At 40.0% G+C, this 25,453-nt stretch overlaps 1 protein-coding gene across 2 annotated transcripts in view; it reads right to left on the bottom strand.

Annotated features, from left to right (window-relative positions):
• Window positions 1-609: 609 nt before the first annotated feature.
• Window positions 610-25,453, bottom strand: part of LOC145980985 (uncharacterized) — a 40,447-nt gene continuing 15,603 nt past the window's right edge. For both annotated transcript variants that reach the window (XM_083114080.1, XM_083114087.1), the window contains exons 4-6: window positions 18,909-18,945; window positions 12,266-12,401; window positions 610-1,147 (exon numbers count right to left, since the gene is read on the bottom strand). In XM_083114080.1, the coding sequence (XP_082970206.1) occupies window positions 1,139-1,147; window positions 12,266-12,401; window positions 18,909-18,945 (182 nt within the window). In that variant the 3' untranslated portion in view covers window positions 610-1,138. The remainder of the gene's footprint in view (window positions 1,148-12,265; window positions 12,402-18,908; window positions 18,946-25,453) is intronic.

Genomic DNA, 25,453 nt, shown 5'->3' with positions numbered 1-25,453 from the left:
AAGACAATGATAACATTCAAGTATAATTCCTTGTTTCAAGGCAAACATTCCAAAAATGCAAGGGTACAAGTAGGTGTTTCCTCTATTTCAACCTTGTGTTACCACCTCTCACCCCACACAAATATATTAACAATATAAAGGGTCTGTGAGATTCCAATGTATCGAAAAATTCTATATCAACACACACACTCACACATATATATACATACAAACATGGGATATACTAATCTACAAAAAATAGTTAATTGTATATGAATTTCAAACTCAAATTTACCTAATCAACTCCAATAATCGTCCATCTGTCAGATAGTGTGTTCTGCAAAGAACACTAACAAAGTAAACTGATTGAGAGAATTCTGTTTTATTTTTCATGCAGCTTTGTTTTCCTCTCTCGATAAAAATGAAAGCTAAGTGTGAAAAACTTGTCCTAAAAACTGATAAGCTCATATTAGCTGATGGTTATCAAAACATTTTGGATTCCATCATCACAATTAACCTGGCAACAGAAACTGGTGACATTTAATATCCACTCTTCTCATCAACTCTGCCAAATATCTTCAAGGACACCAAATATTAGGACTTTGCTCAAATCAAAATTAAAATCCATATAAAATGTTTTTAATTAATCCAAAGTTTTTTATTTTAACATTTTAGCGTCATTATTAAGGCCTGGAAGAATGTTTATAGATTAGTTATAAGGAAACTTCTTAGAAAACAGTTCGATTTTTAACTCAACATATTAAAACATATAAAAATATACATACATAGGACCATCAGCATACGCAGAAATTGCAATCAGAGTCTTAGAATAAGTTCTCTTATCATTTGACATGAGTTTTCAAAAAATGCAATTATTATTAGAATGTAAATAGTAGTTCCGAAAGTACATTCAAGATGGACAGTTTTTGATGAAAGTATTGCTGAAATCCTATTAACTTACAACGAAGCACAATATTTTGATGTCTCAAACACATGCAAAAACCATAAACTCCAACTCTTCTTTAACTGAACAATAACTTCACTGTGATTATATCAGCCAAGTATGTTTCAACATTTAATACTTAAACAACATCTTAAGGAACTTGGTCTACACATCTTCACAAATTTGGTCTCCACTTGGGTTCATCAAGAGCATCCATCACTGTCCCTGTAAGAGGCAATAAGTATTTATCAAGTGTGTAGCATACTACATAAGGTATGAAAATCAGTTCTATTTTTAGGGTATATAATGTTCATTATTGATCCCCAACATGGCCATCTGGTCTAAGGCATCAAGCTACAGGATCATGTGCTGATTTGAGTCTCCTGGGAGAAGTGTAAAAACTTTTCCTGAGATTTTGGCCTGTGTATGGGACCAGTAGCCACCCAGCATCGTGAGGAAATTGGGTAGCTATGAATAAGTAGCTTAACCCTGTCATAGAAAACCTACAATGATTGAGGGTTCATCATGCTGACCACACCACCCCATAACTGGATAACTGCCCATCTCTGCTGAGGCATGTTGGGATTGAGGCCAAAAGTGTTAGAAGAGCAACACCAAGAAACAAAAATTACAAATTAGTATTAACATTCTGCACACAAAATGGCCATAGGCCATTTAGTTCCATGCCATGTATGCCATGTAGTTCGTAAAAATGTTGCCATTTTGCACACCTGCAAGATGGAAAAGTTTGGAATTCGCTAATTAAGATTGGATGCTAACAACACATTGTCACTGAAGTCAACATTTATTTCAATTAAAATGTTGTGATTTAAATAACTTTTCATGAACAGCTTTCCCACCACCACCACCACCAGTATGTGCAGAATTTTGCAAACGGGGTGGGAAAGAATAATGTCTTTCTTAGTAGTCAGTCCTAAATTGTGCCATCTTTTCCTGCACTCCCATACTTTTTTTTTTATGGAATGCTCAACCAAGGGGTTTATGACTCCCCCCCCCCCCCCAGCTGAGCCTCACTACTGAATGATGGAGTGGATTTGATTTGATACAGTTATTTAGTATCGCTTTTCTGCCACTTTTGGCTACTCACGACGATTAGGATGAAATTGATGGACACTCACAAAGAATACCCACGCTCAGACTGGAATTTGAAGCCAGTACCCCTGGAATCAAAGTAGGGGACAGTCCTGGAGACGACAGTCAAGGATCTCAGTTACACTCTATTTCATGGTCAGGAGTGAAGCTTTCAGCATGATTCAGCGCCAACTCATAAGGCTCGCATGATTCAGCAGTGGCTCGAGGCGAATGTGCCAGATGTTCCCTCAGATGGGCCATCTCCAGTCCATACCTCAACACTCTGACTGCAAATTGTGGTCTGTGCTTCAAGACATTGCTTGCAAGAACACACACTCCAGTACGCACCTCACTCCCACCTGTCGAAGTGCGAGATCATCTAACCAATTATGAGGGTCACCTGTGATCACCATGGCAACCCCAGTTGTCGTTTCCATGACCAAGTTATGCTACTCATTCATAGCTCCCCAATTTCCTCCACACACAGGACAAAATATCAGAAGAAAAGTTGTTACCCTTCCCCCGACGAGACTCAAGCCTGCACGCATCCCAAAGCATGGCATCTTTATTCCCACAGTGTGTGACTAAAACTGATAATGTACTGTTTAGATTTTGCATGTTACCACACAAAAATGTGCTGTGCCAAAAGGTAGTGTTTTGAACTTTAGTGGGCCCTTGCTAAGAAGCCACACAGGAGGAATCTGGACATTTTAAATGGGCATGAGTGTCAGGTTACATCCCATTTGATAGGTCTATTAATTTCAAACAAGTTTTGTAGGAAACATTTACAGTGAAACCTCAATTTTACTTTCCCAGGGTATGATCATCTTAATTTAATATAAAATATAAGCTGATTTAAGCTAAGTTCTCCACGTTATTCTTTCATGCTATGAATCCCACATTGCAAAAAAAGTTAAGTAGCTATTAATGATTTCTTATGTTGGGGGGGAGGGGGAGTGCTTTGGATTCGAACATGTGAATGCAAGCATCAAACATTGTCAGTGCTTTCGACGCCATGACCAAACAGTCACAATGTTGAGGAACGAATAGGTAAGCAATTATCGTGGATAGGAAAAGTTGGAGCAGTTGAAAATTACAGTTACTGTCACTGTTCAAGTAATATCATCACTAAGGATAACGTTTTCGCTTCAATGTTAGCACAGACAACTAACTAGAAAGGGTGTCAATTGCGATTGCATATTCTTTGCTAATAAATAGTTGTGCTGTTCCAGCACATAAAGACATTGTTAACGTGGAATTACGTAACTCGCGTGTTTTGGAACAATATCTCTGCTTGGCATTATTCAACTTTGTAAGTTTTACTCCACACGGCGAGCCTTACATTTCAAACATTTTGGAAAATAAAACATTTTTTTGATGTGTTAGGTGGGATAGAATTATGCCAAAAAAAAAAAGTGCAACCTTCATCAATCAAATCAAACTAGAGTTAACAGCATGTCAGTCTAACATGATAAACAACAAACCAAATGAGAGAACATGAAGGTCACTCGCAAGTAGCAGACTGAAAGCAAAATTTACATTGAAGGAATTGAATGTATTGTGATGGTCCTCACATTGTATTCTTGTATTCTCACTCTTGCTCCATGTATGTTTGTTTGTTGTCTGTCTGTGTCCGTCTAACAATCTATCATAAATATAATCTTTCTTTGTAGTCCCACGATATGAGGTAACGTGGATGGGTAGGTTTCTCTTTCATTTCCTGTATTTTTTGAGTTGCTTTGGTTTCTCCTTAGGCTAGTCAAGATGATCATGATGAATGTTGTTTAGACAAATAATGCTGAAGAGATACGCAAAAATAAACACCCACACACAAAATGCAGAAAATCGAGCCTGGAACCTTCAGTGTAAGGTATGTTTCAGAGAGAAATTATGTGTGTGTTTTTGTTTGATTCATGGTGTTTCATTAATTGGTTTGAACAGACAATGCAAATAAACTTGACAGGTGGAAGTGAGTTGAGAATCGTAGCTATGGGACCTTCTCGATAAGATATCCTACACTTTGCTACTAGGAAATCTTATATCACCTTGTGGTAGAGTACCTTTTAGAAGAATGAAAGGACAGATTAAAATATGAAATTTGATGTGTGTCCTTTCGTTAAAATGCCTGGCAAACAATATTACATACTTCTCCACTGATAGAAAAGAAAAAGTTTTGACCTTGCTGATGAAAGTTCTGTACACTAACCAACACACTATCAATAACACTACATTCTCTCTAATCCCCAGTCATTTACTTCGCGTTTTGTGCCTCTTGGCTAATTTGCGAAGATGGGGATGAGTGATGAAATGATGAAAGTGATGAATGGACATTCACAAACAACCAAGCCCGACCAGGATTCGAACCTGGGACCCTTGGCGTCGCAGTGTGATGTGCTAACCACTCGGCCACAGGGTCGGGCTCTATTCCCCAGTCAGTCTGTTGCCTTCATACACCTAAAGAACAAAATGCATCTTCATTTCTCTCATGATTGTTTCATTGTCTAGTAACAGAGACAACGTATGCTAAAGTAGATGCATTCTTACTGTAAAAACTCCCATGTTTCAGATATCGTGCTTGCCATTTACAGTTCTTGGGACATTCATTTGGTTTGCTGTTCCAGGTATTATTTTTGTTCAATGCATTAATATAGTTGTAAAATATAGAATTTCAATAATTAGGGTTACCAGACGTCTGGTTTTTCCCGGACATGTCCTACATTTTAGCCTTATGTCCGGCATCCAGGAGGAATTTGAAAAATATCATAAATGTCCTACATTTTAAGCATCACAAAATATGAATTAGGAAAATACGTGATTCAGTTGAACAAAGAGAAATCATACAAATTAGAGTCTATGAACTGAGCTCCCAAACTCAATAGTGAAATCTATTTTGATTCAGTCATTGCCCAAAAAGAAAAGAAAAGTTAGTCCTGCTAGAAGATAAATGGAAAAATGGAAGCAATTGATGCACAAAGTTTTGGGGCCACATTCTAATGATGTCACTGTTCAATGCCTGAGTGGAATCTCTTGCCTTGGGGTTTATACTGATGGAACAAGGTGTTTCTCAGTCTTGTTCAATATTTTGATTGTAAATTATAGAGAACAAAGTTATTCAGGGTGTCTGCTTCAATATTTTGATTGTAAATTATAGAGAACAAAGTTATTCAGGGTGTCTGCCAGTCAAGAAAGTCATAAAAATCAAGAAAAGTAAAGAAATCAACATGTCAATATAAGGTCAAGAAATTATACGTGTGGTGAAGAATTGTTGCTATCACAATGACTGATTGATTGATTGATTTAGTTTATTTTACTTCACTTTTCTGCCCCTTTGGCTAATCATGAAGATGACGATGAATGTTGTTAAGATAAAATGGTTGAAGAGACAATAACATACATATATGGAGGATCTTCACCCAAACATGAGCACCACATAAGATTATACTGGCTGCAAGTCCAGATGACAGAGCCTCCCTAGTCTGCCAAATGCAGCCCAGGATGCATTAACCTTTTGAGTCCCAAGGCCATTTTCACAAGTAAGCCTCTCGGTCCCGAGCCGATTTTGAGCAAAATGCAGAGTTTCAATTAAATGAGTGTAGATCGGAGACTAATTCCCCTAGAGAGATGAGGGATATACCGTTGTACGTGGAATAAACCAGAGATTCAGACTATATGAAATTCATGCAAATTCGGCGTATATATGGAGGGGGAAAGGGGGGAAATCCCATGAAAATACTTTTTTTTTTAAAAAAAAAAGGTGTTTCGCCCCCCTCCCCCCGAAAAAAAGGATATGAAAAGTTCAAAATGCACATAGAAATTATCGCTGGCATGTAAGGAACACAAAAATATTTGCATCATTGTTGTATGACCAATGTAACGCGAGTTGTACACCCAAAAGGAATGGTGGGCACGCCACTGATTCAAGCTACAAAATGCAGCGGTACCTTGAAATGACTATAGCTCAGAAACTAAATGCCCTAGAGATATGAAAGACATGCCGTTGTGTGCAGAATGAATCACAGATTCAGACGATAATTAATTTATGCACATTCGGTGTACATATGGAGGGGAAAAGGGGGGAAATCCCCTCAAAAATACTTTTCTTTAAAAATGGAGTTTCCCCCGCCCCCCCCCCCCAAAATTCAAAATGCACAAAATGCAAAATTTGTGCAAATTTGGCGTATATATGGAGGGGGAAGGGAGAAAACCCCCAAAAATTATTTTTAAAAATTGTTGAAATGTTTGAAATTTAGATTTTCCCTTGAAAAGAGAAGTCCCTTTTCCCGCCTTTTCACCTCCATTTTCATGAAGAAAAAAAAGGTGCAAGAAACATTTCTGTTAAATACATGTGTTAGGAACAATATAAAAAAAATAATCGAAATTCTAGCCAAAAATAGAAAAGTTATAACGTAAAAACTACGACCTTGACACAGTGTCTCGATCGAGATGCTTGGGACCGTGAGGGTTACAGTTGAGTATCTCGTTCGAGACGCTTGGGATCCAAAAGGTTAATAGACAAAGCAGGTCTAATTCTCTTGTTAAATGCAGCTTCGGTTTTCAACTTTACTGGCCTTTTGGTAGGGTTTTTTATTTAAATAGGTACTTATTTTCTTAATTCTTTACCTAAGCAGGGGTTGAATAAATAAAGAAAAAAAATGCCAAGAAAAGTCCTGAAAAAGTCTAGAAGTTTGGATTTGTTATTTTGGTAGAAACCCTGTTATTGAACAAAAAACTACCAAAGATGAAACTTCTGGAACAATTTCAAATTACAGTAATTGCTGAATATTTGTTTGCATTACAGGTCATAATACAAATGTTGAGATAGTACTTTCATTACAATCAGCACAAAACAGTAACGAGGGGAAATTTTTTTTTCATAAAGTCTGTAAAAGGTTTTGTAATGGTCACTATAATTTCCAGTCTCTCATAAATTTATTTTGACTAAACCTTAAATTGTGAGAAAATTTGGCTCCTCTGAGAAGTACCAGTTAAAACATGTAGTAAAAGTTGCATTGTTTAGTATGATTACAAGTTTGGAAATTTTGCATTTAACAATTGGTTATGAAATATATACATTTTCTTTAAACTGACAAGTGTCAAACTTAAATTACTTTCCAAGGTGTTCTATAGAAATATATATTATTTATTGTGAATGTTTTGTGTCCTACATTTTGACATAAAAGTCCTACATTTTGGGATGTTATGTCCTACATTTCCCTTATGGCAATCTGATAACCCTATGAATAATGAAAACAGTAAAAATATAAAGCAAGTCCATCAAGTTCATTCCCAAACAACATTAAATAAAGGAATATAATGTGGACCAAGTATTATTCTATGTTGAGAACATGAGACATTTCGTCCGGCAATCTTCATCTCGTAACTCTCTTTGGCATCACTGCTTAATTTACCAAGATGTATACCCGTGATTTGTATACAAGCCACGGAATTGCAATGTTGGTTGGGTTGTCTACTCACAAGGTGCTTGGTGGTCAGACATTGAGGGCTTGCTTCAGTGCATTTTCAAGAGGGTTGTTACACACTAACAGTGTCCGTGACTGTACAATCAAATAATCACAAACATAAACAGTAAAGAAGAGAACCGTGTTGGGCAATATATCGTCTATACAATATTGAACAAATATTGACCATGTGACATCAACTAGACAATACATCGTCATGATATTTTGATGATATACGAGGGATGATCGGAAAAAAGGTTACAAAGCACATAACTTTTGTTTTATTCACTGTAACGTAACGAAAATGTATGTGTAAATTAATAACATGTTTGTCTTGTTGCGAGTTTGAGGAATTCGTATTCTGACCATGTATATCAGAGAAGCGGACATTTAAAATGGTGACTCGTCTAGAAAAATGGTCAAGAGTAGAAGTGAGGGCAGTGGTGCGGTTCCTGTGGGCCAAATTCACTACACCTGCTGACATTCATAGGCAGATTGTGGAGGTGTATGGGGAGGGGACAATTTCAAGGCAACATGTAGCGAAGTGGTGTCGTGCCTTCAAAGAAGGACGGACCAGTATTGTTAATGACAACCCTGGACATGGCTGTAGGCCCAGTACCTCAACCACTGACGTGAACTGTGCTCTTGTGGATGGGTGTATTCGTGAGGACAAAAGAAGAACATTACGCTCAATATCAGCTGAGCTGGGGCTACCATTCGGTTGGCTGGCCACCATTATCTGACATGTGATGATGTCAAAAGAGCTGCCTCACAGTGGCTACGAGAACTTGACGCGGATTTCTGTGCAACTGGTATGGAAAAACCTCATCTACCTATGTCTAACACATACGCCATAATAGGCTTTCTAACCTTTTTTTTTTTTTTGATCATCCCTAGTATATTGTGATGGCGATATATGATCATGATATTTTTGCGATATACAGGGTGATTCTAAAGGTATAGTACAAACGAAAACCACAGATACCTCCCATGAAATAGAGACGAAAGTTCCCCTTCCACTTTGCCGAGAGATGCCTCCGTGAGGAGCTAGACAACGCCGAAAACGTGTGAAAATGAACTTCACACCTCTGTACAGCCAGTACCAGTGAAGATAGAAAGGCGGAACAAACGAAGTCAAAAGGAACACCAAAGTCGCCCATCCGAAAAACACTAGGCGGCAGCTGCACAACGCATGCGCATGGGGTTCCACAAAGGAAATAGGAGTGTCCCGCAAGACAAGTGAAGGGAAAGGGTAGCGATCGACAACGGTAGGGAGAAAAGAAGCTATGAAGCATGAAGTAACAATTGCACAGCTGGAAACAAACACCATGACTGAAGCAGTGCAGTCGAGAAAAGTAGTGCGGGGTTGCAGAACCACGGGAGGACGACGTAGGATGTAAAAACACACCGAGAATACAAGCAAAGTGGTCCGTGACACTCGACAGGCAACAGACGCGTACATGGTTCGGGGCAGAAATGGCGGCGCTGGTGGTGCAGCGCAAGGGGAGTCCCCAAAACACAGTGGGGAGACACCGCAGCAAGAACAAAGCACGGTTCAACAAAAGAGAAAGAGGACCGGACGGGGAATGGTACCTGCCAAGGAGACAACAAATGCGGGACGAGGGATTCCCCGTAGCAGCACCGAGGGGATGTCACACAGAGGTCGTGCGCCAGCAGGACAAACACAGCAACTACGGGCACAGGAGGTTATTACTAATGAAAGGTGCACGTACAGATAGGACCACGTACCCCGTACTGACGTTGTAACAAACGACGTGATGGGGCCCAATCAGCCTCTTAGAAATGAAGCTGGAGGCACATCGCTGGGTGGGAGCGGGCGAAAGGCTGCTGGAGTGTCGTACGGACCCCACCACTCCGTACGGTGGACGACACTAATGGACGAGGTCGGAATGTTTTCATCCCGATCACCAGGTCCACCGTTCCCAGACCTGACGCGGCTGCTTGCTTCCGAGCGCAACCCCAGCCGAACCACTCGAGTCCCTCCTCGGCCGCAGCCTTCCGCTCCAAAACCAAGCGTGGCCTCACACCACCGCAGCCGCACACTGCCGCGTGGGTGTGAGACCGGGCCGAGCAAGGCTGGACAGATAAACTGCGTGGGACAATCGTGTAATGAAGCTACGTGGGGGTATGCACGTCTGTTCAACTGCTGGGTTACCCCACATTGGTGTACACAAACACCACACGATCGTACGTAGTGCTCCCCGTCGGCTCGAGCAAGACGGACGAAGTACGTGTTGTGGGTGAATGGGGCAAGAATGAAGGACGCTACATGTGTTCCACGATGACAAGGCCCCAGAGTACATGGCCCCACCTGACGGCAGTGGTCAGGTAGTGAAGAGCACAGGCACGGGTGGCTCAGGAACGTCAGCTGATTGTACCACAGCGCCGTGCGGACGTGTGGGCTGTTTGGAAGTGCAGCGTCAGGGAGCGTGTCAGTGAAAGAGCCGGTGCGGTAGTAGTGTGCTTGACGTACGACAATTGAGTACGTTATTTCGAAGCCGTTGTGACCAGTGTGTGTGTGTGTGCCACCTGTGCACTGCAGTACAGTATTCCATAATTGGCACTATTCTCACCGTACCATGGAATGCTACACATTTGTAGAACTGAGGGACATGCATTTTGTCTACGGCCTTGCAGATGGCAATGGCCGAGCAGCTGCACGCCTTTATCGCGGACGGTATCCGGAGAGGCGACAACCCGACAGCAGGTTGTTTTTGAACGTGCACTGTACCCTTGGTGAATCGGGTGTGTTACGTGCAGGCCATCATGTTGGTCACCCAAGACATGTGCGCACCGCGGCGGTCGAGGAGGACGTACTTGCTCGCGTGGACGACACACCATCCACTAGCACCCATAGCATTGCACGTGCAGTGGGAGTATCACAGTCGACAGTGTGGCGTGTCCTTCATGATGATCTGCTGTATCCCTATCATCCACAGCGAGTCCACGCGTTGCAGGCTGGGGATTACCCACGACGTGTGGAATTCTGTCAACGACTGTTGCAGTTTTGTACAGACGATCCCCGTTTTTTGCGCCATGTGCTTTTCACGGACGAGGCAACATTCACTCGTGAGGGCATCTTCAATTGCCGAAACAGCCATGTGTGGGATTATGAAAATCCACATGCAGCAGTCGAGGTGCACCATCAGACCCAGTTTGCAGTGAATATCTGGGCAGGTATCATCAATGAACCGATTATTGGTCCATACCTGCTGCCACCACGTTTAAATGGCCGCCTCTATTGCACCTTTCTTGCATCAGTCCTTTCAGAGCTGCTAGAAGATGTACCCCTCAACGTGCGACATCGTATGTGGTTTCAATTGGATGGAGCGCCTGCACATTTTGATGGCACAGTGCGAACCTTTTTGCACCGTACCTACCCACAGCGCTGGATCGGCAGAGAGGGCCCCGTCCCCTGGCCCGCCCGTTCGCCTGATCTCACACCAATGGATTTCTTCTTGTGGGGCCATGTGAAAACACTCGTCTACGAGACCCCGGTGCCTGACAAGGAAACATTGGTAGCGCGGATACTTGCAGCATCGGCCGAGGTGTGTACCATGCCAGGGATTTTTGATAGGGTTCGCCAGAATTTCCTGTGACGCTGCAATGCCTGCATTGAATGTGGTGGTCGTCAATTTGAGCAACTTTTGTAACAACGTCAGTCCGGGGTACGTCTACGTACTACGTACTATTCCTATCTGTAAGTGCACCTTTGCGTGGCAATAAACCTCCTGTGCCCGTAGTTGCTGTGTTTGTCCTGCTGGCGCACAACCTCTGTGTGACATCTCCTCGGTGCTGCTATGGGGAATCCCTCGTCCCGCATTTGTTGTCTCCTTGACAGGTACCATTCCCCGTCCGGTCCTCTTTCTCTTTTGTTGAACCGTGCTTTGTTCTTGCTGCGGTGTCTCCCCACTGTGTTTGGGGACTCCCCACGCGCTGCATGTGTTTGTTTCCCGCTGTGCAATTGTTACTTCATGCTTCATAGCTTCTTTTCTCCCTACCGTTGTCGATCGCTACTCTTTCCCTTCACTTGTCTTGCGGGACACTCCTATTTCCTTTGTGGAACCCCATGCAGCTGCCGCCTAGTGTTTTTCGGATGAGCGACTTTGGTGTTCCTTTTGACTTCGTTTGTTCCGCCTTTCTATCTTCACTGGTACTGGCTGTACAGAGGTGTGAAGTTCATTTTCACACGTTTTCGGCGTTGTCTAGCTCCTCACGGAGGCATCTCTCGGCAAAGTGGAAGGGGAACTTTCGTCTCTATTTCATGGGAGGTATCTGTAGTTTTCGTTTGTACTATACCTTTAGAATCACCCTGTATATCATGTAGGTAATATACTGTCATGATATTTTAACAATATATATCATCATGATATTTTGATGACATATACCATGGCCACAATATATATCATGTTGACAATATGTAGTCACAATATTTTAGCAATACAGTGGAACCTCGATTTTATGATTTTCAGAGAACCAAGCTGTAAAAACTTAAAATACAGGAAAATGTAAAATCGAGGTAAAATTTTGTAACATTTTGCTGTGTTGGGACCAACAAGATTGAATGTACAATGCAGGAAAATTTAAAATGTATATATCGTGTTATTGATATATAATCATGATATTTTGATTATATATATCATGGAGATGATATATCGTCGATATCACAATATGGAAAAAATATATCATACATACTCTGTGATAATATTTTCTTGATATATCCCAATATCAAATTTATATCATCAATCCCTAGAATAAAATATATACTCACAGATGCCACAGAATCTTTGACGACAACAGCAATTGCCAGGATGCCAACGAGGATTGCAGCAACAATGATCTGCATAAAAAACTTAGCAACGGCTCTCCTGTTTGATGCTACATCCTCCTCTCCTCCACCGAAAGTACTAGGAAAAAGGGGAAAAAATAAGGGCACTGAAACAAATATACAAAATTTTCAACAAACTGCACCGAAGCCAATAAAACTTTTCTAATGAAGTGTTAATAATTATATGCAGTCATTATCTTAAACATAGGTACATAATTGCAAACAGTTAATCGTCACTTGGTATATGAAAAATATGTATTGGATAAGGAGCATGCATATACAGGGTGTTTCGTAAGTTCGTTTACAATGCTTGGGAGGTGATTGTACGAGTGAAAATAAGGTGGAAAGTTCATGTAACGAAATTCTGGAAACGGCTTTGTTGCCGAGTTATTGACGTTTGAAAATGTGGGAAAATGATTTTCCGAAGTGAATAATGGCAAAACAGGTGGAGAGAAGTCGTCGGTGTTGGGCGGTCCACTAAGAAATTGTGTCAAAAATCACACGGCAATGTTGTGCAATGTCGGCACAAGGGATTCCCCAAAGGACGCGAATGAAGATGTTGAAGGGGGTGGGGTGGGTGTGCATTCTGCGTGAGCTGGTATCAACGAAAATTTGCATGTGTTGAATGGCACAAAAAAAAAAATCCTGAGCGAAGGTCACCATGGCGTAAAAAACGAAAAAAATGAACTGTCATAGGTTGCATACCCTGAAGGGCACACACTATGCTTAATGAAGATGTGAAGGGAACCTCATCACAGACGGTGTCCACCATGTACTTCCAAGCAGAGGCGACAACGGAGAATCAAAGATTGTCTAGTGTGACCCAACAACCCCGGCGTTTCTGCTATCAATGCTGCAGCTACATTGATACGGGCAACGAGGTCCTCAGCTGACACAACAGGTGTTTCGTAAACGAGGCATTTCATCTCTCCTCAGAGGAAGAAATCCAGGGGCGTAATATCAGGCGATCGAGGTGGCCATGGCACAGGCCCTCCCCTGCCAATGCACTGGTTGTGGAATACGGTATTGACGAAATGGCGCACATTCCGATCAAAATGTGGGGGTGCACAGTCATGTTGAAACCACAGTCTTTGTCTCAGTGCCAAGGGCACGTCCTCTAGTGGTTCAGGCAAAACCTCGCTGAGAAATACTTGATAAGTGGGTTCACATAGGCAAACAGGGAGAATCTACGGTCCAATCAAATGGTCATGCAGTATCCCGCACCACATATTTACTGCAAATCTGTGCTGATGATGTGCCACCAGCAGTGCATGTGCATTTTCATGTTCCCACACATGACTGTCTTTACTATTGAACACACCAGTTTTCGTGAAGATAGCCTCATCAGTCCACAGTACCGTATTCTGAAAATTGGGGATAGTTTCAATTTGATGAACAAACCATTGGCAAAAGTCCTCATGTGGGCCAAAGTCCCGAGGTAAAATTTCTTGCACTTTCTTCAATTTGTACGGGTGCATCCCCTCTTCTGCCAGGACTCTCCACACATTCACATGGGAGGTGTTTCGTTCGTGGGGTAGTGTGCGCATACTGGTGCCTGGATGATCAATCACTGTAGTTAGCACATCTTCCACAAACCATCGCGTTCGCACACTTCGTGGTCGTCCAACTTCTCGACGAGGTGGCAACACTGATCCTGTTTCCCGAAGTCGAGTGTCTACAGTTTGAAATAAGGTGTGCGATGGTAAAACCCTATTTGGAAAACGAGCCCCATACAGATGCCTTGCAGCACGGCTATTACCTCCAGCCTCCCCATAAATCAGATGCATGTCCGCCAGTTATTGGGATGTGTATGTAGCCATCCCTTACACCGGGCTACAAGTGTTTGTGGCCATTAACACTAGTACACTTCACAGAACACGTTGGTCTGTGGCTAAGAATTAACACGTAACGCTGCTAGGTCAAATGGTTGCCCAACACTACTGTCCAAGAACCTCAAGTCTTTCCATTCAACCGTGAATGTTTAACAAACTGCTGCTGGCACAGCACCTGAAGCACGAATGGCACAGACACGTGCGCTCCTTCAGGACGAAACCTACACTGTTGGTGCCCCTAGCGGGAAATGTGGTACTTACCGTCAGATCACACGGACACCCATCTGCCCTTCAGGGTATGCAACCTATGACAGTTCATATTTTTCGTTTTTACATATGGTGCCCTTCGCTCAGGAAATTTTCTTTGTTTTTTGGTGCCATTCAACACATGCCAATTTTCGTCGATACCAGCTCACGCAGAATGCACACCCACCCCACTCCCGTCAACATCTTCATTCGCGTCCTTTGGGGAATCCCTTGCGCCGACATTGCACCACATTGCCGTGTGATTCTTTGACAAGAGCGTACCCAATTTCTTAGTGGACCGCCCATCACCGACGACTTCTCTCCACTCGTTTTGCCATTATTCACTTCGGAAAATCATTTTCCCACGTTTTCAAATGTCAGTAACTCGGTAACAAAGCCGTTTCCGGAATTTCGGTACATGAACTTTCCACCTTATTTTCACTCATACAATCACCTCCCAAGCATTGTAAACAAACTTACGAAACACCCTGTATATCTACAAATAAATAAAAGATTTGAAAGGCTTATGGAGAGATTAATCTCAGATGACCTTGGATTAAAACAATACAAACTGAATTGCTAAAATAAGTGTATAATTTCTAAGCAACAATGCCACTCAATTAGTAATAAAAGTTGTGGTAATCACATCATGGAGACAGGCAGTTATAGAATCAAATTACTACTATCGGATTAATAATTACAGATACTAGAGTTTGGACTCCAATTAAAAATTAACCAGTAGACCTACATAAAAAACGAGTTATAATTTAGCTTATTCAATTGTGTGTTAATCTATGCTAGCCAATCTTTTTTTTTCAAATATGCCTTCTATTTTTTTATCATCGTGAGGACAAAAAAGGGCAGTTTTTTTTTTTGCAAACTATTGCTATCTTTGAAATTCTGTAAATAAAAAACAGGTTGTCCCATAATTATGAACTATTAGTAGGTTGTAGGCAGAAAGGCTTTAAACAATTATTAATTTTCAGGTTTTTAAAATTTCTCAAAAAAACGTTACTTTCATGCCAAACAACTTTTTCTTGGTATTGGGTAGTCCTACAAATACAATATTGGTCTTGTTTCGAAGCTCTTGCATCTCTTTTTAAAATGTATTATCATTGTCAATTCACATTACGAAACCGATTTTATACAGATTCTTTATTCAGCAGAGTAAAGCTGTATGTGGAACGTGGCAACATAGCATGCAGCGATGTCCGTTAAACTGCGGAAACTGCCGGCGGGCGCTGGGAGTCAGTGCTTGTGGTGTTGCCACGTTCTATGTACAGCTTTAGTCTGCCGAATAAAAATCTGTATAAAATCGGTTTCGTAATGTGAATTGACAATGATCATGCATTTTAGAAGTAGAGTGACTAGCCATGTGAGGTTGTGTTGTTGTATGTGTAGCTTGAAAAAGTTCTGGGAAACAAGGATGAAATGCAGATAAAATCAAGTAAAAACCACTAAAAATAACTGTGTTACATTATTTTGCATGTACAAAAAGTGGTTATGTGAACACTCAAGAAGTAACATTTTGAACTTCCCTAATTTGATATATCCATAAAAATGTAAATGTAAAGAGCTCTGTTCATCTTGTCTGTACACAAAAAAAACCACGGTTAAAAATCTGACATTTTATTGGTACTGTTAAATTTAAAATGAATTTAAAAAGATGAAGGTTCTAGTAGGAGTGGGGTGTACTTAATTTATACTAGGGTTGTTCAATAAATAAGTTTCCCTGTGGCATCAAATTTGTTACAAAAATAATTGAGTAACACTATGAACATGGTTGACGAGCCCTATCTGTCACCTTCAAGGAAGGATAGGCATTTCTCCAGCAGAAGTGAAGGTGCATGCGCAGAGAGGAAAGAAATGACGGAACGTCGTGAAACGCCGGGTTCATGCCATGTGCCATTAGAGAGGATGGCAGCATGGCAGGTGCACGTGTATTGGACAGCTGGTGTCAGGAAGAAGTGCGTGCCGAGATTCGGTATGAATGGGCAAATGGCTTGACATCCACAGGAAGCTAGTTGCTGTGTATGGCGACACTGTAATGTCTGTGCAGATGGTCAGAAGGTGGTGCAACATGTTCACCGAAGGCAGAGTAGGGATTTTTGATGAAGTTCGATCCGGTCATCCGTCAACTGGCTCCACTGATGGGAACATCACGAAAGTGGATGAACTGATCCGACAAAAACAGAAGAATCAAGGTTTGTGAGGTGGTCAACACATTGAACATTTCCCTTGGGACCGCTCACAGCATTATGAATTATTGAAGGGACACTCACAAAGAATGCCCATGCCCAGGTTGGGATTCGAATCTGGAACCCCTAGCACCATAGTATGCTGTGGTAACCACCACAATGCATCTCAGCATAAGTTGTTTAGCATATGTAACTTATTGATAAAATGATACAGTGTAATGGCAAATATATGTTCATGGATTTTACATTTTCAGTTCTTTCATATTCGTCCTCTGCAAAACCTATAATCAAGGTTTCACTTTATGTCTATATTGGCCAACACTGTTATGGTACCAATCAATGTTCAGTTTCTAGTTTTTACATTAGTTACATTAAGCTGCAGGGGTGAAAATTAATTATTAAAAAGGGGTGTGGGAACTAAAGAATGAATCAATACACAAAATACCTTTCATTTTGCTGCATGAAATGACAACAACCACATCAGAAGCCAGCTCTGTAACTTTGTTAATAAAATTGTGCAACTTGAATGAAATTTCTTCAGAAAGAGATCAAGCACAATAGCTAATAAAAGTGAGGTATAACATTTATCCATATTAAAGAATAATATTGTGCCAATACAAAATAGCAAATTACATTAGAAAATGAAGTTGTGTGAATAAAGATTTATAGAGTATTTATAAAAACAATAGCAAAACATGAATAGATAAACTGTATTGGTAAAATTTAAAGCAATCTTACAGTAAAACCAATGTATAGGGGTCAGCTTAAGTCAGTTTACCGATGCATGCTTGGTAAACTGACTTATGTCGTTCCTTGTATTGATATATTGTCCCAGTTAAAAGTAGCCCAGCTCCGATCAACAGTTGCATGGCAAGGATCATGAATAGAAATTGAGTGTGCACTGATGGCCTTGAGTACCTACCATGGTTCACGTAACAATGGGCTATTCCATTTTACTGGTGTAATATAACCATTATTTGCCTCACAGACAAATGTCTTTGAGCTGGGCTTTTTTAACTGGAACACCCAATAACTATCATACAAATTCAATAAAGTACATTCAAAATTATAGCTGAGCTAATACCGCTGTTTCGGTATTGGCCAATGTTAGTGATATCAGAAACAATTGGTTTGGTTTTATTTACTGATACTGGCCGATACTTTTCAGGCATATTGATCATTCACGGGGCCCCCAAGAATGCAGCGCCAACACTTTCATGGACTCTAATTATCCTCGAAGTTATGCAAAATTCAAAGTTTCCATTGATGCTGCACCATTATTGATGAAAAAACTTCACTTTTTTATTACATAGCAGGTATTTATATATTCTGATGCAATATTTTATTATTTTAAAGTAAAACTCTGATAAATTGGTGCTTATAATTGTAGTGAAAATACTCAAAGTAAAGTGCTCCCCTGTGCTTTGCGCCATGACATGAAGGCAAATAGGGGGTGTGGAGTTAGGGCCCCACACTTTCTTGATCACAGCCGAAGGTGGGGGTGATGTGATCAGCACCACACCCCTGGCCACCTTTACCCCCATAGTTTCCTCAAGGTGTACACTTTACAGGGTGCTGGGTGGGTGGCGGAGCTGCTTGAACAGGTGGAAAAAATCCCGGTTCTCTCCCACCGAGATCGAACCCAGGTCTCTCACATGGTAATCAGATGCCCTAATGACAGAGCTACTGCAGCTAATTAATATATTACTCACTAATAAAAAAAAAAAGTAAAGTGTTCCCCTGTGTTTAGCACCACGCGATGAAGGCATATAGGGGGTGTGGGGGTAACGCCCCACACTTTCTTGATCCGGTCGTGAGTGGGGGTGATGTGATCAGCATCACGCCCCTGACCGCCTTTACCCCCCAGGGTTTCCCCCAGGTACCCATGTTATTCGACGCTGGGTGGACGCCGGGGCCACTTCCATCGTTAGAAAAGTTCCCGGATTTGAACCGACCGGGGATCGAACCCGGGACCTTTAGCATGGTAGTCAGACGCGTTACCGACTGAGCCACCGTCTTAACAACCTTTAACTGTTACAATTGTTACATATCGATATCAGCTCAGCCAAACTAAAAATATAATTTCAAAAGTGAGAACTACGTAATTTTCCATTTTAAAGAACTGTATCATACTTGAGCTTGGTCCTAGACCAGATCTGGTCATATTTGAGGATATGCAATTTCATAGTAAGAGGCTCCATCAGTTGTCTTTGTGCAGTTGGAAACAATTTATCACTTATCAATTTGTAATTGGAAATTGTTATACACATATATTTTTCATCAACATAGTTTTTTTAACATAATACTTACAGGAAACTGTCACTGTCATCAAAACCACCCGTGGAAACTGAAAAAAACAAAGTTGAAAACAGTAAGTCATCACTCATCACATTTACATGTCTCAAAGTGAAACTTCGCTAAAAACACTGTTAAAAGTTTCTAAAAAAACACAAGTCAAGAGACTACTATTTTACCATCTATACAGAAAAATTTTAATATGTAACAATTAAGGGACTACAAAAAATTTTATCTGTGAATTCAACAAATTTTAACTAATATTTTCCAACATTAAATAATTATTGGGAACATCCTGTAAATACAACCACATGGGCTAAAAATTATTTACATACAACATACGTCACTGCAATCAGCGAAAAAGTATTTAAATTGGGAGGAAACTGAGACTTGAATAACAACTCCTTTAACATAGCTCTGGTGCTATTTCATGTGTGACACCCAAGACTAAGTCACAACACATACTTTCTCTTGGTTCTTCTCATTCTTCTTCATTAACATGTAGTCAGAATATTATATTGATTACTACACTAACCTAACAGAAAGTTAAGATTTTCACAACAGCACAGTCACTCACTCACACTCACTCACTCACCCACCCATTCACACACAAACTTCCACTGAAGTAGTACATTTTGCAAGTTTTGTAATTCAAGAAAATTGTATGCATTCTGTGTCTGTATACTTTGTTACTCAAAATGTCATTGAAGATTTTATTAAATATAGTTATGTTCATTAATTTACCTAAATATTGTATTATCAGAAGTGTAGTGTCATATCCATTGATGGAATTTTAGATATGCACCAAGATTTCTTTCATGCAATAGTCAGTATGTATGTATGTATGCATGTGTATGTGCAGAAGCCTGCATAAGACCCGGAAAAAATTAAATAAAATTAAAACCTTTTTTTAACGTTATAATTTGAATGAAAATGTTAAATCAGAAGAGGGCGGGAGCTCTAAGCCTAAGGGGCCCCAAAAAAGTCATTTCTCATGTGAAACATTAACGCAAGAATGGTTTAGACACTTTTGTCCATTTATTATTTTCTTGAATAAAAAGCGCTTTGTCTTGGCTTTCCTTCTGTCTTGTGACCTTGCATAACCTACCCGATTTTAATATGTTAATGATAAAACACCTCAAACTGCCAAGCAGCAAAGTATGGGTCATTTAATGCTTCCGGTGTTTTAAACTGAAGAAGGGTATGGATAATATTAGCAGTTCTTCCTTCCTTCCTACATCTTCAGATGCAACTATTGCCCTCTGTAACGAGCTCTTTCCTGATGAAGTTCTACGTTTCAGGAATGTGCTTAAATCTGAAATAAAGTGCTTTGGCCAAATTTCTTCTCCTTGATAGCTCTACACTAGCTTCCAGTGTTCTCTGTATCCTGTACCGCCTTCTGTTTGTTCCCTACTCTTCACGTAACAACCACAAAAAAAGAACTACCTTTCTCAAAATTGAAACTTAGGAAAAACTTCTGGAACGTAGTGTCGAATGGTATGATTCATCCCAAATTTAGCAGACTCTGTAATCTCACTCTTGAATGAGAAAGGGCAAGATCTAATGTAAGAGTGTCATTCGCTGCCCAGAAGCCAGTAAGAAAAGTTCTGTTAAGCAAGGTGGTTTGATTTAAATCAGGTTGATTTGATTTAAATTGGGGAATTCTATTTTAAAAAAATCACTTATTGAAATCACTTTAAATAAAATTATAGAATAATGTACACAAGAAATGTGTAGATATCAGAATCACTTTTTATGAAAGCATATTAATCTTGTAATCATTTAATGGTGTTTATTATGCTCTAAGAAAGGAAATGAAGGAAACAAAATATATGTACTGATGGGGCATAATTGTAATATGTCATCTGAAAAAAAAAAACACTTAAATTTCCCTTGATTTAAAATTCAATATTTTTATATGCAAAAAAAGCACATTTTTTAAATAGAATAATATACAAAATACTAATCATGTTAAACTGTAAATAGTGTCATTTTCATTAAACTGTAAATAAATATGGCAGCTGATATTTGGCTAACTATCATTAAAAACACTAAAATTCGGCTACAAAGACTAAAAATTATTTTAAGTTAAAAATATAAAGTACTTCCAGAATTTATTATTTTCACTGTAAGAAATGTTACTGAAATTATAACAGTTTCATTAACACACTCAACAAACATTTTCATAGTAGGTTCATTATGTTCAGTTCCAGAAACAGAAATGCATATTTACATGTAATTTGTTATTTGCTTTAACTGTTCAAATATTTTACAGGGCTGTTTATCAGATAAAGCCTTTATATATAAAAATATGTCTATGTGTACGGTGCCAAAAAAGAAGAGAGATTTAAATAAAAAATACCAAAAATTATAAATAAAAATCATTATTTTTATCCACCCAGCTGTTAAGAGGGGTGGAGAAGGGGATAAGTCTTTGCCCAGGTTCCCCGGAACTTCCATTTTACACCAGACACTGTTGTTTCCAGTACAGATTCGCCAACATATGAAGTAAGAAATGAGCACTTGTTTTATCAGTTGTGCGAAGATAGTATAGAAAGGTATTTGTTAAAGTTTTACCATGAAGGAGTGGGCTTGTTGAATTCTTTGGATGATAAAATGCAGTGCAGATTATTAAAAAACAATGTGTCTTTGTGGCCGCCAGTTGTACATGCAGACATACAACATGGGCAGTACACGCATGAAGAACTCAACTTGTACAAATGTTTATGTATTAAATTGTTTTGTAAATGGAAAAGCGAGGGAAATAGAATGCTACAAAACTGGTGATATTGTTATAACACAAAGTACGCTGAAGTGAATCTTTGAGAACAAATCTGCAGAAGTTAAGTATGACATATTCAAATGCTGGTAAATGTGTGTATTAACTTCACCTTTGTGCCTGGGGAATTTACGGAAAACCTATGGTAAAACATGCCACTTTTAATTGAACTATTTACTTCAAACAGTAATGGAGCTTTCAGACTGAAGCGACAAGCGATATTGGTATTTCACACCAAAGCAACAAGCGACATGGAAGCATTCAATCTAAAGCAAACCGTTCACCACACATGCGCAAAGAACAGACTGGGGTGACATGATAAAACGACCCAGTCCGAGCAACACACAAGCGACAAACAATACTTGCAACTTGTCATGTTGCTTTGGTTTGGAAGGTTTTGTTTATTTCTGAAGATTGGTTGCCAAGGGATGTGTCGCTTGTCCCTTCAGTCTGAACACTTTTTTTTTAACCACATCGACATGACAAAATGCACATGTCACTTGGACTGGGCTGTTTTCTCAATACCATGCATCATCTCACCTCAGTCTATTGTTCTTACATGCGCAATGAGTTGTTTGCTTTAGAATAAAGGGGTTTGTGTTGCTTGTCGCTTCGGTGTAAAATCTCAGTGTTGCTTAAAAGTGAACCCTCAGTAATCAATGCAACCTTTTGAACTAAAGCGACACAGAAAGCTGTATGTCTCATGTCACATGCTAATTAGGTCTGAAATCTTCCTAATGGATCTTTCAGTCTGAAGCAACAAGCGACACGTATCGCATGGAAGCAAACCATACTAATCAATGCAACCTTTCGAAGTGAAGCGACACGACAAGCTGCACGTGTCGCTCAGACTCCCAATGGTAAAAGCGTGACAAACCTTTGCTTGCATATAAAGGGGCCTTTGTCGCTTGTCACTTCGGTGTGAAACACCGGTGTCGCGATCTGAAACCTCCCTAACAGATGTGTTTTTCACTATCTACACAAATACAGGATCCATATGCTTGTAAGAAAATACATGTCGTACAAATGACTGTTGAGCTAGGTACCAATCCTTTCTTCGTTCCGATTGTATCTACAGATTTTCCTCTCTCCATGTCCTTTGAAAGCCTAGAAGTGATACTTGACTCTATTAATTTGTTCCTGATTGTACTGTGTAACCATATGCTACAAAGCTTGCATCTTTTTTTCCTTGTAAAAGAATCTCCACTTCGCAGTTTAAAAAATAAACGTCCATAACACACTCAGCGTAATCGGATGTTTGAGGGGGACCAGATGAGTGTGCATGCTCCACCTTTAACACTGTCCTTACAGCTTCGGTTCTTGACATAAGTATGGACAAATTGGTTTTATTTCCTAATAAGAATAGATTGACTAATCGATTGATTAATTTGGTTTACTTCACTTCGCATTTTTGCTACTTTTGGCTAATCGCGAAGATGAGATTGAGTGATGGTATGATGAAATTGATGAAAGAACAATAGCAAAGAACATCCATGCACAGGCCTGGATTCGAACCCTGGGGACCACTCCGCTACGGAGACCTGCTCTTAATGAGTTGATCCCTTTATTAATTTTATTCTGAATTAATTTACCCCTAAACGACTTTTTTCTTTTTCCGATTGCAAGGGCCCTTAACATTATTTTGTTTTTGTAAAGGACTTGTTTCAATATTATGTGACGGACTCGATTAGAAATTATGCCAAGGTATAATTACCAAATAAATTGTTGTAGTATGCGTGTTAGAAACGAGGCAGTGAGCACATTTTGTTAACATTTGTTCGTTTTTCAATTTCATCATCATCTGCCACATGTCTCTGGCGATTATTGATATCACATGACCATCACAACATGGTGAAGACTTTTTAGAATGAACACTCTTGAATTTCAGTCCTCATTCATTGGAAATCATGTGCCTTGGTAAGTTCGTAAGTACTTAAACACTTTGTACAGCATCATTATTCTTTTGTATTTTGCTCAGGTAAGACTGCTAAATGACGCTAGTGTCAACCATGCCGCATGCCCCTGGAAGTTATGTCAGAGCGGTAGTTTGCTGTGTTGGGTTGCATACATACAGGATATATTTTAAGCGCTTTCGAGGTAAAGTTTATAAGGAAAAGTTACTTGTTTTTATGACATCTACCAGCACCCAAGCATTATTGAAGTTGTTTTGCGACACCCTGTATATTGCATGAACCACAATGTGTGAATCCAGGACTAAATCTCATGAAATGGATTTAAGGATAGACAAATTATGTCCAGATCAGAGGCGTAGCGTGCATGTAGCCACTGTTACCGCAGGTAACACCAAAACATAAAGAATTGAAGAACCTGAATTAAAATATTATTACGTACATAAACTGGTAATATTGTCGTAAAGTAAACATTCCAGACTGACATTTTTTCTGACACCGGCAAAAGCGAAGAGGAGGACTGATCCGGTACCCTCCTCAGGCAACATGAAGAAAGGGCCCTGAGCCCACCCAAGGAAGACTTTCCGTCGCGGCAAAGACTGTTACGGCAGGAGGAGGAGGCAGGTTATTGGCATGACTGTTTAGCCGGCGCAGTTGCCGGTGATCCTTACCGGATACAGATCAGTGTTGCTATATTCAATTGACAGAAAAGAGCTAAGTCGCTTAATCAGGTATCTTACTCTGAAGATGCCCAGTCACACTGGGGAACGATGGCACAGTGGTAGCGTCGCCGCCTTGTAATCAAGGGATCCCGGGTCCGATACCCGGTGGAGGCACAAGTGTTTCGGATCGCACTTTAAACTGTCCCAATTAACATTACTGTGCATGAGTGGACTTAAATCGCCAAATCAAAATTTTAAAATATCAAATCACACTGGGGGAAAAGCAAACTACCAAGTGATATTTTGTATTTACTCTAAATATCAGCGATTATGAAAGTCCTCTTTGTCCTTATTCGACATCATGGGCGAGAAGGAGAGGAGAGGGATGGGATGGGTATGGTCAAGGGGTATGCTGTCCTTCTAAAAATGTCAACCTAAAATTCTATATTTCACACATATAATATTATTTCGGTTACAGGAATTTGTGATAATTGTTGAAAGGGCCGATTGAGATTGACATACGTTGTTGCAGGAATGCAATAATTTCAGATTGAAGCAATGTTTTTGAGGTGGTAGAACTGTTTCTGGGTGAAAACATCACTTACAAGCATAATTTCCTGATTGTTATCTTAGCACGCTCTGAAGTGTCAGGTGTCGCAGGTTCGAATCTTCAGCAAGAAATGGTTATTTCAATGTTTGTTGTTATTATCTTACTTACATAATTATAAAAATTAATAATTACATACACAAAGAAAGAATAATTGTATTTCAATAATTCACCATGCATCCTCATCGTCACGATTATCCTATAAAGCGAAAGCCTTAAAGGTAGCAAGGGACGTAAAATATACGAAATAGTGTCAGAAATGAGATTTCAGTGGATTCATCGAAACATGGGAGTGGGAGTAGTTAGGAAACAGATAAAGACTACATCTACTTTACATACGTCTTATTTGAAATGAAAAGTTTCGCCATTTGGGCAAATCTGGTTTCAAAAGAACCAAGATGGCAACAGTAGTAGAACTGGACTTCTTGCAGGTTCCGAAGGAAATATTGGGGAAGCGCCGATGCTGAGAGGGGAGGGGGCAAGGAGGGTGCTTCACGTGTTACAAAAGTAAACAACGGTTTGTGTTAGGGACTGAGAAGTGCGAGTTTTGTGAGTGGTGTATTTCGTCTTTATGTTGTTTTCGGGCATTATCAATTAATTAA

Source organism: Lepisma saccharinum, chromosome 2, assembly GCF_977018435.1.
Source record: "Lepisma saccharinum chromosome 2, izLepSacc3.1, whole genome shotgun sequence".
NCBI classification, from domain to species: domain Eukaryota; kingdom Metazoa; phylum Arthropoda; class Insecta; order Zygentoma; family Lepismatidae; genus Lepisma; species Lepisma saccharinum.
The sequence above is the reverse complement of the archived record's forward strand: the minus strand, read 5'-3'. Positions and strand labels throughout refer to the sequence as shown.